We start from the raw sequence: 13,774 nt of genomic DNA on the forward strand, positions 1-13,774 counted from the left end.
ATAATTGCAAAGAATAAGGATTTGTTGCTAAAATTATGGAGAGAGCGAGAGCACTGTGTCATTTAAATGTGGCTGTGAGAGGGCCTGAAATACACTGGTATTTGAGTGGAGAATTTAAAAACCTTAAAGTTATGAGCTATCCTTAGGTTCTCAATTAATATTGTGTTAACTGACATTATGTTCTCTTTTGAGAATTAGAATAGTTCCAGGCATTTTGTCTACTATAAATGAATTTCCAAAGAAGGAGAAATACTCACTGTACTCTCTCAATGCATTTACATGCATGAATGTTGTCATTTATTATTTAAAAAAAATGATTTTTAACATGAGTTGAAGCAGACTGACTTGGGTCCCTGCTGAGCAGTCTGAGTATTTAGATGAGATGGTTGGAAAGCATCTACACCCTGTTGTTGGCATGAGTAGTCCTTTGAATCTTCCTCATTAGGCCCTTAATACATGACCTAATACCTGGGTTCTGGTGGCTTAGAGAGGCTCGCAGTGCTCTTTAACACAGCAAAGGACACAGGTAAAACAACAGCTGCATGGGCCCAGGTAGTAGAACTATAACTTTACAGCTCGCTCCACCTTAATCTCCTAAGGAATAAGTAGTTCTTTGACTGGCGTCCAGCATGATGATAGGCTGGGAGTAGGGTTTTAGGCTGCTGCAGGTGATGCTTGCACATGCAAGGTTCTTCCACTAGATGGCAAGCGAAGCGTTTTGAAACTAAAACTGGCAGAGGTGGAAAACAGCTGGGATCTGGGGAAATTCCTTGACTTGCACTGTGTAAACCCAAACAACCTGATTCTGCTGTAAATATCCCAACGTGGAAGATCATAATAAATAATAACCTGGCAAAATGCTGCCCCCAGCTCCATAGATCTGAAGGGTGTCAGCAATTTCAGGGCTGAAAGCATCTCTGCGCCTGCATTTCTCCATGCGTCTGTGGCTTAGCCGTGTATTTCAGTGTGCATTTACCATCCGGCTCAGGATGATCCGAGTTGTTTCATTAAGGGTTCACGGGTGTTAGAACAGGAGACAGCTGCTGCTTTCAAAAGGGATGGCTGCTCCTGATCAGCCAGGGAGAATGTTTGTCAGGGTTTCAGGGTTCTCCGCCCTCGGGTGGTTTGACAGGTGAATTGAAGCGTGAACCGCCCGTCTGGTGAAGTTGGCCAGCGAGTGGGAATTCCTGCTGCAGCACATCTCGCAGGTGAGTGGGTCTGACACTTTCATCCCGGATAGCAAAGACAGACAGACACCGATCCACTCGCCTCCCCCTGCCCCAGATGCGCAGTGACATTATCTAACCACACAGCGCCCCCCCCCCACACACACACACTGCCCTTACACGCCGCCTTGCACTGATTGAATCGGAGTCACTTCTCATTTCCCCTCGAGCGCCTACACACGCCCGAAGGCAGGGCCTGGGCAACGACCAGAGGAGGGTGTTTTTTGCCCACGTACACAGTAACAAAATCTGGCATGAAGCAAGGGAGAGGGGGGCCTAGAAGCTGTTCTTCAGCAGCATCTTGATACCACCAACAAAGGACATGAGTCTGGGTTCTGAGGATTTCGTGTGTGTGTGTGTGTGTGTGTGTGTGTGTGTGTGTGTGTGTGTGTGTGTGAGAGAGAGAGAGAGAGAGAGAGAGAGAATTTCATTCTCCTCCCATTCCATGGCTTCACCAGTCTCTTTGCCTATTCTCGGGTGTGTTGCTTTCTGAGCACCAGTGAAACAACTTCTGTCATTCCTTTCACTCCCCAGAAGCTAAGCAGCCGCCCTGGACACAGTGGGCGCATGTGAGGTTTGGCTATCTTGGCTGGCTTGTCTAGGGATGGCAACAAAGCAACGTGCTGGATTGTTTCAGGCTGACACGTGTCTGCTGCTGTTTTCCTGAGCCTTGAGGAGCCGCGCGCTTTGCAGCACACGGGGGAGCGCTCTGGACGGCGGGTGGCTCTTTGCTAGTGGTCAGCACTAAGCTCCTGGACAGAGAAGGGGCAGAGGCGAGGGAAGCATCCGCGGAGCTGATGGGCCATCCGAAGAGAATAGTCAAGACGCAGCCGCTTGGCGTCCTAGCTCTCACCAAGAAGCCAGCCCAGGGGTGCAGGGTGGGGGAGTTGCTTGCTTGATTTTGGGGCAAGACATTCAGCCCTGATCGGGCTGCGGATTTCCCTGCCTGCTGCTGGAGCTGGGCAAGGCAGAGACGCAGGGAGGACTGAAATTGTTTCCAAACCTGTGTAGGAAGCAAGATTGAACTGTCGGAGAAAGCTGAAGGCTGTTGTTTTTGTGGGTCGGTGTGTGTGTGTGTGTGTGTGTGTGTGCGTGTGTGTCTGGTATTATTTGACACCCACTACGCATCCGGAGAGAGTTTTTTTTGGCTTTGGCATACCCACTCCCCCTTACAAAAAAAAAAAAAAGAGACTTGTCTGTTTTGTTTTTCAAAGGATGCTTCGTACCCTTTGCTGTAGGAACCTGCCCTCCGGCTTTGATCTCACGGCTCTGGATCGAGAAGGACCAGCGACTAAGCTGCCGCCACCAGATAGTTTTGTGCAGAGCTCTGGGCTCTTCTAGCTGAAGGGGACTCAACACTTGCCCTTACTGCATAATAAGCGAGGAGCTTCTTTCCCGTGTCTGCTTAGCCGGGTACTGTTTTGGGGGTAGGTGTGTTTGGTTCCCACCCATCGATCTAGAATGAACCCTTAAAAATACACCAGGACTGCCCCTGCTCGCCTGCGGATCGGGGACTCCTGCCCGAGCGCATCGCCTCTCTGAACTGCGGAGAGAAGAAGGGGGGTCAATTGTATTTATCTTGATCGCCCAGCAAGTGGAGAGATTGCTTTTTTTCTGCTGCACTGATTGGAAACACCACTGGTCGATGCTCTCCCTAGGTGGTGATGCTGAGGGAAGGAGACAGGGAGAGCAGGAAACATGAGCCTGCAAGAGAAGAGAGATCAGGGCTGAAGCCTTTGCTCCAGCATTGTGTGTGCGCGTTCCCCCGGCAGACTGACTATTAGCTGCGCAGGGTGCACATGAGAGCAAAGATCCATCCTTCCCCCCTTCTCTGACCTCTCGAGGAACCTCTCCGGCGGTGGAGGAGACCTGCGAACTACACCCTGCCATGCTCCCCCTGAAATAACCTCCCAGGCACCGAGGGATCCATCCGAAGGAAGGGGATCAGAGGGCAAACGCCAGCCATCATAACCTTAAGCAAATATTAGCTCTGCTGCTGCTGCTGTTGCGCCTCTATCTGGGGGAGCTGAATCCAGAAAAAGGCTTTATCCTCCTCGCAGGGCTGGGTCCTTAGCAAGGGGGGGGGAGACAAGGGGGGTTTATTTGCTGATGATCGGAAGTTACTGACAATAAGCACCTTCATCTCTCCAAAGGCGGAGAGAGAGAGAGGAGGAGGAGGAGGAGAGACGGGGGAAGAGGAGAGCTGATGCCTAAGGGAGCCACTCGGAGGAGGCAGACCAAGCAGTATCTCAACTTCTCATCTTTGTTTATCAGCGCGAAGCGAGATCGCTGGAAATCTGCGGGGGTTTATAACTGGATCATTCCCATGTCAAGGCTGCGGCTGGGGATTTTGCTCCATTAACTTGAAGCCACTGGCCTCCCCCCTTCCTCACTCAGCGATGTATTCACTGCTCTCAGCCTGCACTTGCTTGTAAGGATTATGACATTAAAATTTTTTTGGGGGGGTAAACTTTCATCTTTTAAGGCTCCGGTTGCATTTTCCTTGCAATCAGGTGATCATTGAGACCCGAGCCTTTCCTAACCAAAGCATCGATCTGTGTTATTAACAATAATGATGATGATAATAATAGCCATTTCACGGCATCATTTGATCTTTTGTTGCTTTTTTTCTTCTCTCCAGATGTTTACATTCCCTGCTGCTGTGCTTTCAGGTACAGGTATGTGTCCTTTCTGTCTTCTCTCCCTTTGGGTTGGAAAAAGAAACAAAGGAGGCGTGTTGATCTCTTTGAGTGTCAGGCAGTTTTGCAAAGGGGTTTCACCCCCCCTCCCCAGTTTTATAGTTTGATTAAAATGATCACCACGCCAGACAGTGGAGTGTCACTTGCTCTGGAAACCAGCTGCACCTCCGGCTAAACCTCATTTCAATGACTACTTCTGTTAATCCACTGTAGGAACAAATTATCTTTAATTTCTCTTACCTCCCCCCATCCCCTTTTCAAATGGCCACAGCTCGATTGTGGATGCCAGTAGCCTACATTAAAAGGATTCTCTGGAGTGCATTAGCCTGGCTAATGATGTGAGCGGAGTGTTGGACTCTACTACTTGCAAAATGTGGATGGATGCATGTGTAGTGGAATAGCAGGCGCTAGATCTCCTTTTCCTAGGGAACTTACACGAAGTGATACTGAAAAAACACGAGTGTCCTTAGCCAGAAAAAGGAGGCTTCTTGCTCGCCCTATCTCCCCCACCCCCCAATCATTCAGTAGAAAGCCACCCAAGCAAGATCCTGCCTTCGAGCTGCAGAAATGAAACAATTCGAAAGTCACTGGGAGCGAGACTTCTGCCGTCTCGTGAAACTGACAGACAGGCGGAATAGAGATGGGGGGGGAGTCTGAAATTCGGGGTGGAGTGAGTTGAATCACATTTTCCACGACAACAAAAATACGGTTTAAAAACAATGTGGTTTGCTTGGACATAGTTTTCGCTGGTGTAAATGCAACACGTGCGTCTGGAGAGGACACACCCGGGATCTCGAGTGTTTCAGAGTTGGCAAAGCAGGTGCTCCAGTTTTGGGAACCCTTCCGTCTTGCCCGGCCCTGCTGGTGTGCCCTGGGCTGGGTTCCCACTCGCATTCTGAGGAGCTGCCGTGTAAACCGGTGGCGGTTCCAGTCCTTCCGCACCCCTAGGGTCAGTGCCCATGCAAGATGGCCAGGAATGCACCTGTTCTTCCAGGGTTCTCTGGCAGCATTTGAGGTGGGGAGGAACGGATCCTGTGCAAACGGATTAAAGTGTCTGAAATACGACCAGTGCCTCGGGCCAAATTTGAAAACTTTGCCATATCCACTCCCCCCCCCCCGAAAATTGCAGCTACATTATAAAAACAAAAGAACTCCTTATTTCAGCACAGCAGCCTCCTAGTCAAGAGAGGGGATCTACAGCTGTAAATTACTTTGTGGTTGTTGGAAGGCGTTTGCTGTATTTCTCCAGTTCAATCCCCCCCCCCCCCCCCAAGAGGCTGGACAGGCAGGACAATCAGCGATTGCACCCTTCGCACTAAGAAGACATTTTTGAGATTGTGTGGTAACTGAAGTTAATCAACCCTTCATTCCGTCCCCCCCTCCCAGCCCCCTTGTTGCTTTTAGTGAATCAGAAGAAGTTTGGCTCACTGCCTGGAAAGCACTTGCTAAAATCTGATCTCTTACTTCAACAGCCTTAAAACTTGGGAAGTTATTGGCATTTATACAGTTGGAGCTTGCAGGCTTCCAGAGCAATAAAATAATGAAGAAAAAAAAAAGAGAAAGTTCTGTACTCTCTTACTATTAGAACCATACTTTTTAGATTTAGTGCTGATTTTGCAGCATTTTGCAAGAAGATCTGACACTGGGATTTACTCTGAGGTATCTTCTTCTACCACTTTTCTATGGTGGTGAATCAAACTGGTTGTTATAACAAGAGCCAAACTATTATGGCTTGTAGTGTGGGAAGCCAAAACGTTAGGTTAGTCATACTCAAGGGCCTGAAAGAGAGTGTTTACAATATTAATGGTAGATAAAAAGATGTGAATGCAGTGAGTTTTTATTGCCCATTTTGTTACACTTTCTCTCTAGATTTATTCATGAGATTACATGTTTAGAGCCTGAATGGGAAAGAGGGATTATAGGATTTCTTTTCTAATGATCGGTTTGGGTAAGAGTTAACCTTTGGTGAACTAAAGTAAATTAATGCATCTGTTATGCTTAATATTTGTTTTGCTTAAAAAGCTGTGTGTTGGGAGATTATAGGAATGTCCCAAATGAATTATATTCCAAGGCCTACTTTTGCCATCCTCTATAAATTAAGATCAGTGAGTTGACCTACATATTAATGATTAGAATTATGATCCATGGTTCCTGAATATTACCTGGTGGCTTAGCAGTCAGTGGTTACAGCAATTTTAGCACCTGCTAGAATGTGGTTTTTACTTTTCTACTGAACTAGTACTTAAACAGTGCAGCATATCAAAATAAGACATATGAAGCCAGATGAGATTTTAGCTCATTCCATGACTAAAATCTTCCCTCTGCAGTAAATTTCTAGACAATAGAAGCAGATTACAAATCACCATAACGATCTATAAATTACTAGCAGTGGGAAATTAGGCTCAATTTTTTGGACTGTCATATCAATGTGCTATTGCTAGTTAGTTTAGCTTCATATTGTGTGGTGTCTGAAATGGGTATCCAGTGTCTTAGAAGAGTTGGGGATCAATAAATAGAGGAATTAAGGGAGTTAAGATAACTCAATAGTTTTCAGGAGCAGGTGGGATTTATTCTGAACCCTCAGAGAAAACACTATGGACAAAGATCTGTCTTTCATCATAGTCAGCTTGCTAAGACTAGAAGGATTTATCAAGTGAAGGTATGCGTACATGGTACCAATGTTTAACAGGGACATCCTGGGTCAGCACGTGTCATTTTCAACATAAATACCATTGGGCTAGTTAGAAAAGTACCCCACTGGCAGCAACCTATTGGTACTAGAGCTGGGCCTTAAGCACAAATGAGCCCTTTGGTACCCATGATTTTGGGGACTATATGGAGAGGAGCATTTTGAGCAAACCAACCCTCCCTCTTCCCCAGCAGGCTGGAAGGAAGGCAGCTCACTGTCTAGCCTCTTCCCCTTTTGGTGGCAAGTTCATCTGGTTTCCTTGTCTAGCTTCTTGGGACCATCCCCCCTTTGCTTGGGGCCATTCAAATCCAAAATCCAGCCTTACATAGTACACACAGTAGATGCCTTCATGAATACGGAAGATAGGTTTTATTTATCCGTGGTATTTATAAGGAATCTATCTCCATGATATCTAAGATCTATGTGTATCAGTTATGTTGAGCATTCAGCACCTCCCCAGTTTACTTCCTCCCTGTCTCTCTCTATTTCCAGGAACAGTCTGAGTTGGCTAGGCTCTTCACTTTTGTGACCTTGTAGATTAGGACCAAGGTTTTGAATAGAGTCTGGAAGTCCATGGGGAGTCAGTGGAGCGCCTGGAGCAAGGCGGCTATATTTGGGCACATTGTTTAAGAGGAAGGCTTCTGCGTGCTACATGAGTTGTAGCTTCTGTTTCTCCTAAAGCTGTTCTTGTGGGCACAGTTATTGTCTGGGTTGTTGTAAAGTGAGACATAGAAAAATGTTGTTTCCACACATTCATGGGCCAGATCCTGTGGTCTGGCTGAGCTGAGCATAGCAGACATCGGAGGTACGGTTCTGCCAACATGGTGTGTAGATTAGCTTTGCAATGCCCCATTCCTGTGGTGGCTGGGTGTGGGGCTGGTCCCCAGGCATAATTTAGAGCAGGCTGCACTTACTTGTTCTGGCTACCCAAGAGGCAGGAACTGCTGCCATTGATCTGCATAGGGTCATGCTTTTCCCCTTGGCCATGCCCCCTATGCCAGGAGCAGGGTATGTGTTTTACGGAGTCTATACCCAGGCTTTAGGCCACCAGGGGGTCACTCTTGCACTGCATGATCTGGCTGAAGCTAGATATACTAGCTCTGTGGCTAGAATCTACTGCCACATCACATTAGGGGATCTAACTCATTGTGCTTGTTTTTGTCCTGGATACTGATGATGATTGTCCTTTGTCTGTACGAAGAAGCACATGTACAAACTAGGCCAACTTTACCCAATGCTTCAGCAAGTCTCTCTCCTTGCCTACATCCCCCCACCTATCCCTTCATTCCCAACCTGTGCAAACAGACACCCAGCCCTTTCCTTCTTCTCTTCCCCCCCGCCCACTCATCGCATGCACAGCTTCTACCTGAAGAGCTGGCCCTGCAGTCTGGTGTGTGCTGCTAGAGGCAGGTGGGTAGAGCTCTTAGGACTCAGCCACAGACTTCAAAACAGCCACTAAAATCAGCCTGGATTTGAAGTATGTTTATGGGTCCAGTGTCTCTCCATTCCCCAGAACAAAGCACTACATGCTATTGGAGAGGTGAGGTTACCGCTTCCCATTAATGTGTAGCAGTAGTTTCTGGAGGTGTCTGTGTTACTGGACCGTAAAATGATCACTCAGCTTGGACAGTGGAAGTAGCACGGTCAGTTTCACTCTTTGGTTCTCATGCACTGATGCAACATCCCTGTACTTGCCTCTGCCTCCAGCCTCACAGGTGTGCTCTGAAATGAGAGTAAAACACGTGGATGAAAACATCTGTATTCAGATTAGATGTCATAAACCTCCTTCCACCCCGGTTCCCTTTTCCTCCACAGTGGGACTGTGACTGTGCTTTTACTCCAGCTCAGCTCCCCCTACCCTTGTACAAATGCGCAAGGGAGAGTTGATAAAAGTGGCAGCTTGAGAGACCAGAGAGAACAAAGGGTGTGTTTGGGAAACTTCGGATCCTCATCCAAGTCATCAGTCTGGGTTCAACCCCATGCTGGGGAGTTTTCTATTTCCATTCTGTGGTTGTGCTTTCTTTTTATACATCCCTACCCCAGAGGGAAAGATCTTACTCACTGCCAGGGATTTTGTGGTCTGCTGAGTCATTCCACCTATCTACAGACAGTGACATTCTGAATCCACCTCTCTCAATCCACATAGTCCTTGGCGCTCACGATTTTATGGACAAACAGAGCGCAGGGTGCCTGTATGAAAACCTGCCATGCTCATTTGGAATTAGGGAGGTCATAAATAAGCCACTGCTGCTTGACCAATGACATCGGTCTAATTACTTTGTGCTCTGACATAGTTGTTCATTCTATTAGTGGAGGGGAGTAAGATGTGAAACTGAAATCAACATTCCTTGAATTAAGATACGTACAACATCACTTGTGTACAGATAAGAAAATAGACTTTAAAAAGGACTTGTAACTGATTTGAACAGCAGACTTATCCAGACTCATAGATCTTCCTGAGAAGTGTGGAATGGTATTTGTCCTCTGACACGTGTATCTACTTACCACTATGTAAAAAGGAGTAATGAAAGCCTCCCTCTCAGTATCTTTTTTTGATGAAGAGGCTTCCAGTTCACTCCTCAGTCTCCTTTCCCCCACCTCTTGCAGGAGCTTCTGCATTTGCAGGTTGCCAGTTTTGACCAAAGGCTCCAAAGTTGATGTACCTTGTGGCTAATGTGATCTCAAATGTATGTGACACAGCAATGTTTTCACAGCTCTCAGGGGGTCAGTGCGCCATCTTCTTTCACTTTCTGATTCAAAATGAATCATATTTTTCTTTGTACATTTAAGATGTTGGGGTAAAGACTGTTCCAAACATGGCACAAAGCATGGTCAGCACAGACACCTCATTTTCTTGCAAAGAAATTAGTTGCCACCCAAATTCTTGTTCCAGGCGTCTTGAAAGAAACACGCACTTAAATTCATTCAGGATTTTGTAACTGGTTATTTTCGATATTGCAAGTGCTGACACTGCTGTACGGCTCTGGCCAGAAAAGCAGAACTGCCGTGCTCATGCTCGAATTTTTGAAGGATCTGCTATGCTTATATCATTGTGGTTATTATTTATCATTATTTTCAAGTGTCGGAAGTGTGCTAGGTGCCTCAGAAACAAGGAAAGACTCAGCCCTGCCCTGAGCTTGCAATTGAAATTGGGTGAGACACAATAAGGGTAAAATTCACCCCATGCAGGGTCAGGCACAAAGTCTGTGTACCAAGTGATGCATAGGCCTTGCAACGGCCATCTGCACAGTGGTGACTATCACCCTGATAGAAAAGGGGGAAGGAGAAGGAAGAGAAGGGTTACAATAATACCATCTTGATGGTTCAGTTGAATGAGTGTTTTTGCCTTCACCTCTCACAGGGCAAAGTGAGGTGTTAGAAGTCATTTAAATGAGGGGAGAGAGGTACCTTATTGAACAAGTGTGAGGTGGGTATTCTATTCATAAGGGTAGCATAGAAGAATGGACAGGGATAAGAACAAATGAAAAAGGGGGGTATCCAGGCTGGCACCCTTGGTGGAATGGAGGGGGGCTGGCACCCTTGGTGGAATGACAGCTTGTCACTTCATGCCTACTGCAAGTCCAGTCTTAATTTACTCAGTAGCTGCCTCACATACTGTGGAACAAGCTAAGAATGTGCTTCCCACACAATGCCTGACGTGTGAACGTGCACACCCTGGAACAGCCTCTTGCCAAGATTTGACTAAACTACATTGGAAGCATTTGGAAGGGTGCAGGGTCAGGTAAGGGGCTGGCCAGACAGATCATAAGGCAGTATGTTCCTGGGGGTTCCCTTGCAGGTACAGATAAATAACATTAAAGAGCTAATCCAATATGTAAAGTATAAACAATGTAAATTTCTCCTGATGTTTCCCTCAGACCATTCCTCAGTGGTTTGTTTAATTGTATGGTGAGATAGACGGCTACAGCACAACTTAATAATTATCGCAGAATCCCACCAATTAGTGCTAATGACCAGGAGACTCATTGCTAATTAAAAAAGTTTGCATATTAATAAGTAAGTGTGTTTATGGGGAGGGGGGAACAACATGAAAATCAAGGAAACTGTGTCACTATAATTGCTTATTCATGTTGTGACAGGAGCATTTTGGTTTTAATTATGATAATTCTTCCTGGTACCCTAAAAATGTACTGTAGTGAAGATTGTAAAAGTAATGGCATTTCAATAACATGAGTCCGCATGACACCATTGTCTATTAAATCTTTGCTGCTAAGACTGCCATCATCATGGCAGTAAAGGTGGTTTTTGGGAGGCCTGTGAAGCACAAAAAGGACCAAATTTGCAGATTGACAACATAAGATCGAGCCAGGCTGTGATCTAAAATATTTTATTTTCGAGGAACAGTTGATGTTGCAAAGCTTCCATCCTTACTGCAGCATCGCAGTGTGGCCTTTTCAGTCTTCTGGAGTGTAATTCTGGCATGTGAGCAAAAGAGATGGACACTCCCATCAGCACTGGGGAACTGAAGTTAGGGGAAAGACTCCCATTGAGCTGAAAGTCATTGTAGGTGCTACACCTGCTCCTGATCCCCTCTGCACATTTTTGTTGGTTTACAATCACATTTTCTTCTTGTAGTTTTTTTTAAATTGCTTTTTCTTCTCCCTTGTTCCTTCCTGAAAGACCCACAAAAGCAACAAGGAAACTGATTATACAAGGGAAACAGTGAAACTGACTATATACAACTTGCTGTCAAATGCACAAAGTAAAGTAACCGGGCCCCTTCCCCCAAGAAAAAACATTTTTTTGCTCTCATCTCTTCCAGCGATAGGAACCATACATGTTACTTCCAGGAACAATAGATTTAAAAATGTTCAGATAGTAGTGTGATTTTTAAGTTGATGTTGTCCCTTTAAAACATAGGCTACTGCGCACTACATGTGTGAAGATAAATACACGTATCAAGAGCTTCTGATATGATCACTCCAAACTGTCTACTTGATTCGGCAAACACCTGTGTAAGTAACTGTAGGCATGGTACTCACATGTGTAAAGTTACTCACATGCATGTGTTTGCAGGATTGGAGCCTTTGGGCATAAAGTATGGTTCAACTTTGAAATGTGACTGTGAAAATGGCATTTTTCAGATCTGCTCTAGGCATGTGTTCAGAGTTGTAACTGCATCAGTTTATTTAAAAACTTATAAAACTTGTTTATACAATCTTATTTTTGTCACAGCTTTTTGCTCTTGCTAGCTCTGTAGAACTAACATGACTATGCAATAGCGAATTGCATACTATGGTATAATTGGTTAGGTGAAGGGAATGGGACAAGTGTCACTGAGGGCATAATTTGCCTGGCAGAACCTTTTTACTGGTTATAATGCACAAGAAGGAAAGAACCCAGGTCATCTGTGTGATTCCTGGTAGAGTTTGCAGGGTTAACAATTAGTCAAAAAGAATAAAAATGCTTTTTGCTTGTAAATTGAGCACAATGGACACTGAACTCATTGACAGAGGACAAACAGAAACCACTGGTGCTCTTTTTACTGTGTCCCTGCTTAGAGTAGAAGCTTGCTTAAGGTCTGATCCTGGCTCTTCAAGCAGCACTCCCCCTGAAGTCACTAGGAATTTGCAATGCTGATCAGTAGCTATAAAAGGCCTTTTTTTCTTTTCTCCTGTGTTGGATTTTATATCGTTGATTGATCACACAGTAACACCAGGTCCAGCCAGAATTTACGCAGGTCTGGGACTAACTCAGCCTACCTGGTACCAGTTAATATAAATACTGAGGATTAGGCATCCAAAGAAATGACTGGAAAAAAGACAGTCTAAGTCTGCCAAAGTACTTTCCTATTGGCATTCAGTGGCCTCGCTATAGCATGAAGAGGGAAATAAAGGAGACCAGTGAGAGGAAAGACTAGACTTACTGTCATGGTCTGCATCTTTTCCTTTGTAATAGTTCCTTCCAGTGATCAGAGTCTGCACTGCGTGGGAGCAGACATGCCAATCATCCTGGTTTGGGAAGGGGAGGTTCACAAATTTGTGAACTCCTGGAGCCGTCCCACCTGCTTGCCTTCGCTGCTGTCATTTCTCCCACTTGGCATGCTGCTGTCGATGCCTGAGAGCAGAACTCTGCTGGCACACAGAACAGGTAGGCACCTAACTGCCTGATTTTCCCATGCAAACTGGAATTGAAACTAAAATTAAAAAATTATGCAGCAGATATAGTCAAATTAGAAAAAGCATCTCCTGAATAGATGTAGTAATACTCTTTAGCGTACTTGGTAATATGCCTTGTTTATTATGGAGATTTTATTATGATCAGATGCAAAGTTCCATTCTTTTCAAATGGAAGATGTGTTACTGTGACACCAGTATACTAGGAAATGCATTGTATTTCTTTAGTACATTAGCTACAGTGTCATTATAGTTGTTACCAAGTCTCACAACATCCTAGAATAGAAGGCTACATACTATGTTCTGTGCAGATTTTGCCCAGTGTCTTTAAAGCTCATTCATGATGGTGATCTTTGTGAATAGTTACGCAGGCAAACTTTCCTTAGTGAGCAGGTATGAATTTCAAAGTTAAGCAAAGGAGATTTTAGGCTGAGTCTGGTGAAATCTTCTGAGCTGTGGGATGTATTAGATTGTGGAGGAGTCTCATTGTGCAGGAGACATTTAAAACTGTACTGGACAAAGCAAAGCACAATAAAATACACTGTAGGGAACAATCCTGCTTTGGAAGGGGAACAGAGCAGATGATCTAATAGGTCTTTCTCTTCTCTATGAATGTTGTCCAACAATTTCTAGGAAAAGAGAGAGTCCAACTCCCAATCTTTCTCAGGAATCATTGGCTCAGACATTAGAGACGAGAGGTCAGTTTCTTTGCTAAACATACTGTGACAAATTTTCAGAAAGTTGAGGCTCGCTTGAAAGTGCAACAAATGAGCATCTACTTGCAGGTATGTGAGCAGAACCCACTGTGGGACACAGAAAGGACCAGATTGTATCTGGACAGGTGCACCCAGGGAGGTGAGCGCAGTTCTGACCAAAAGCCAGACACAGTCCCAGTCTTTGCATTGGGGGGCACATGGAGTGTTCCAGGTTAGTGTTGATAGTGTCACTAACCTCTCAAAAGGAGGCAGTTGGGCTATGGCCCATTTCTCTCTGTCCCTGCTAATGCCCACTGCAAAGGTGCAT

General features: G+C 45.3%; 1 protein-coding gene across 1 annotated transcript in view; it reads left to right on the forward strand.

Annotated features, from left to right (window-relative positions):
- The first annotated feature begins 1,740 nt into the window (after positions 1–1,740).
- FGF18 (fibroblast growth factor 18) overlaps positions 1,741–13,774 on the forward strand; it is a 107,638-nt gene continuing 95,604 nt past the window's right edge. The window contains exons 1-2 of the mRNA XM_034780410.1: positions 1,741–3,657; positions 3,868–3,904. Coding sequence (XP_034636301.1) covers positions 3,626–3,657; positions 3,868–3,904 — 69 coding nt within the window. The 5' untranslated portion in view covers positions 1,741–3,625. The remainder of the gene's footprint in view (positions 3,658–3,867; positions 3,905–13,774) is intronic.

This window comes from Trachemys scripta, chromosome 8 (genome assembly GCF_013100865.1).
Source record: "Trachemys scripta elegans isolate TJP31775 chromosome 8, CAS_Tse_1.0, whole genome shotgun sequence".
NCBI lineage: Eukaryota > Metazoa > Chordata > Testudines > Emydidae > Trachemys > Trachemys scripta.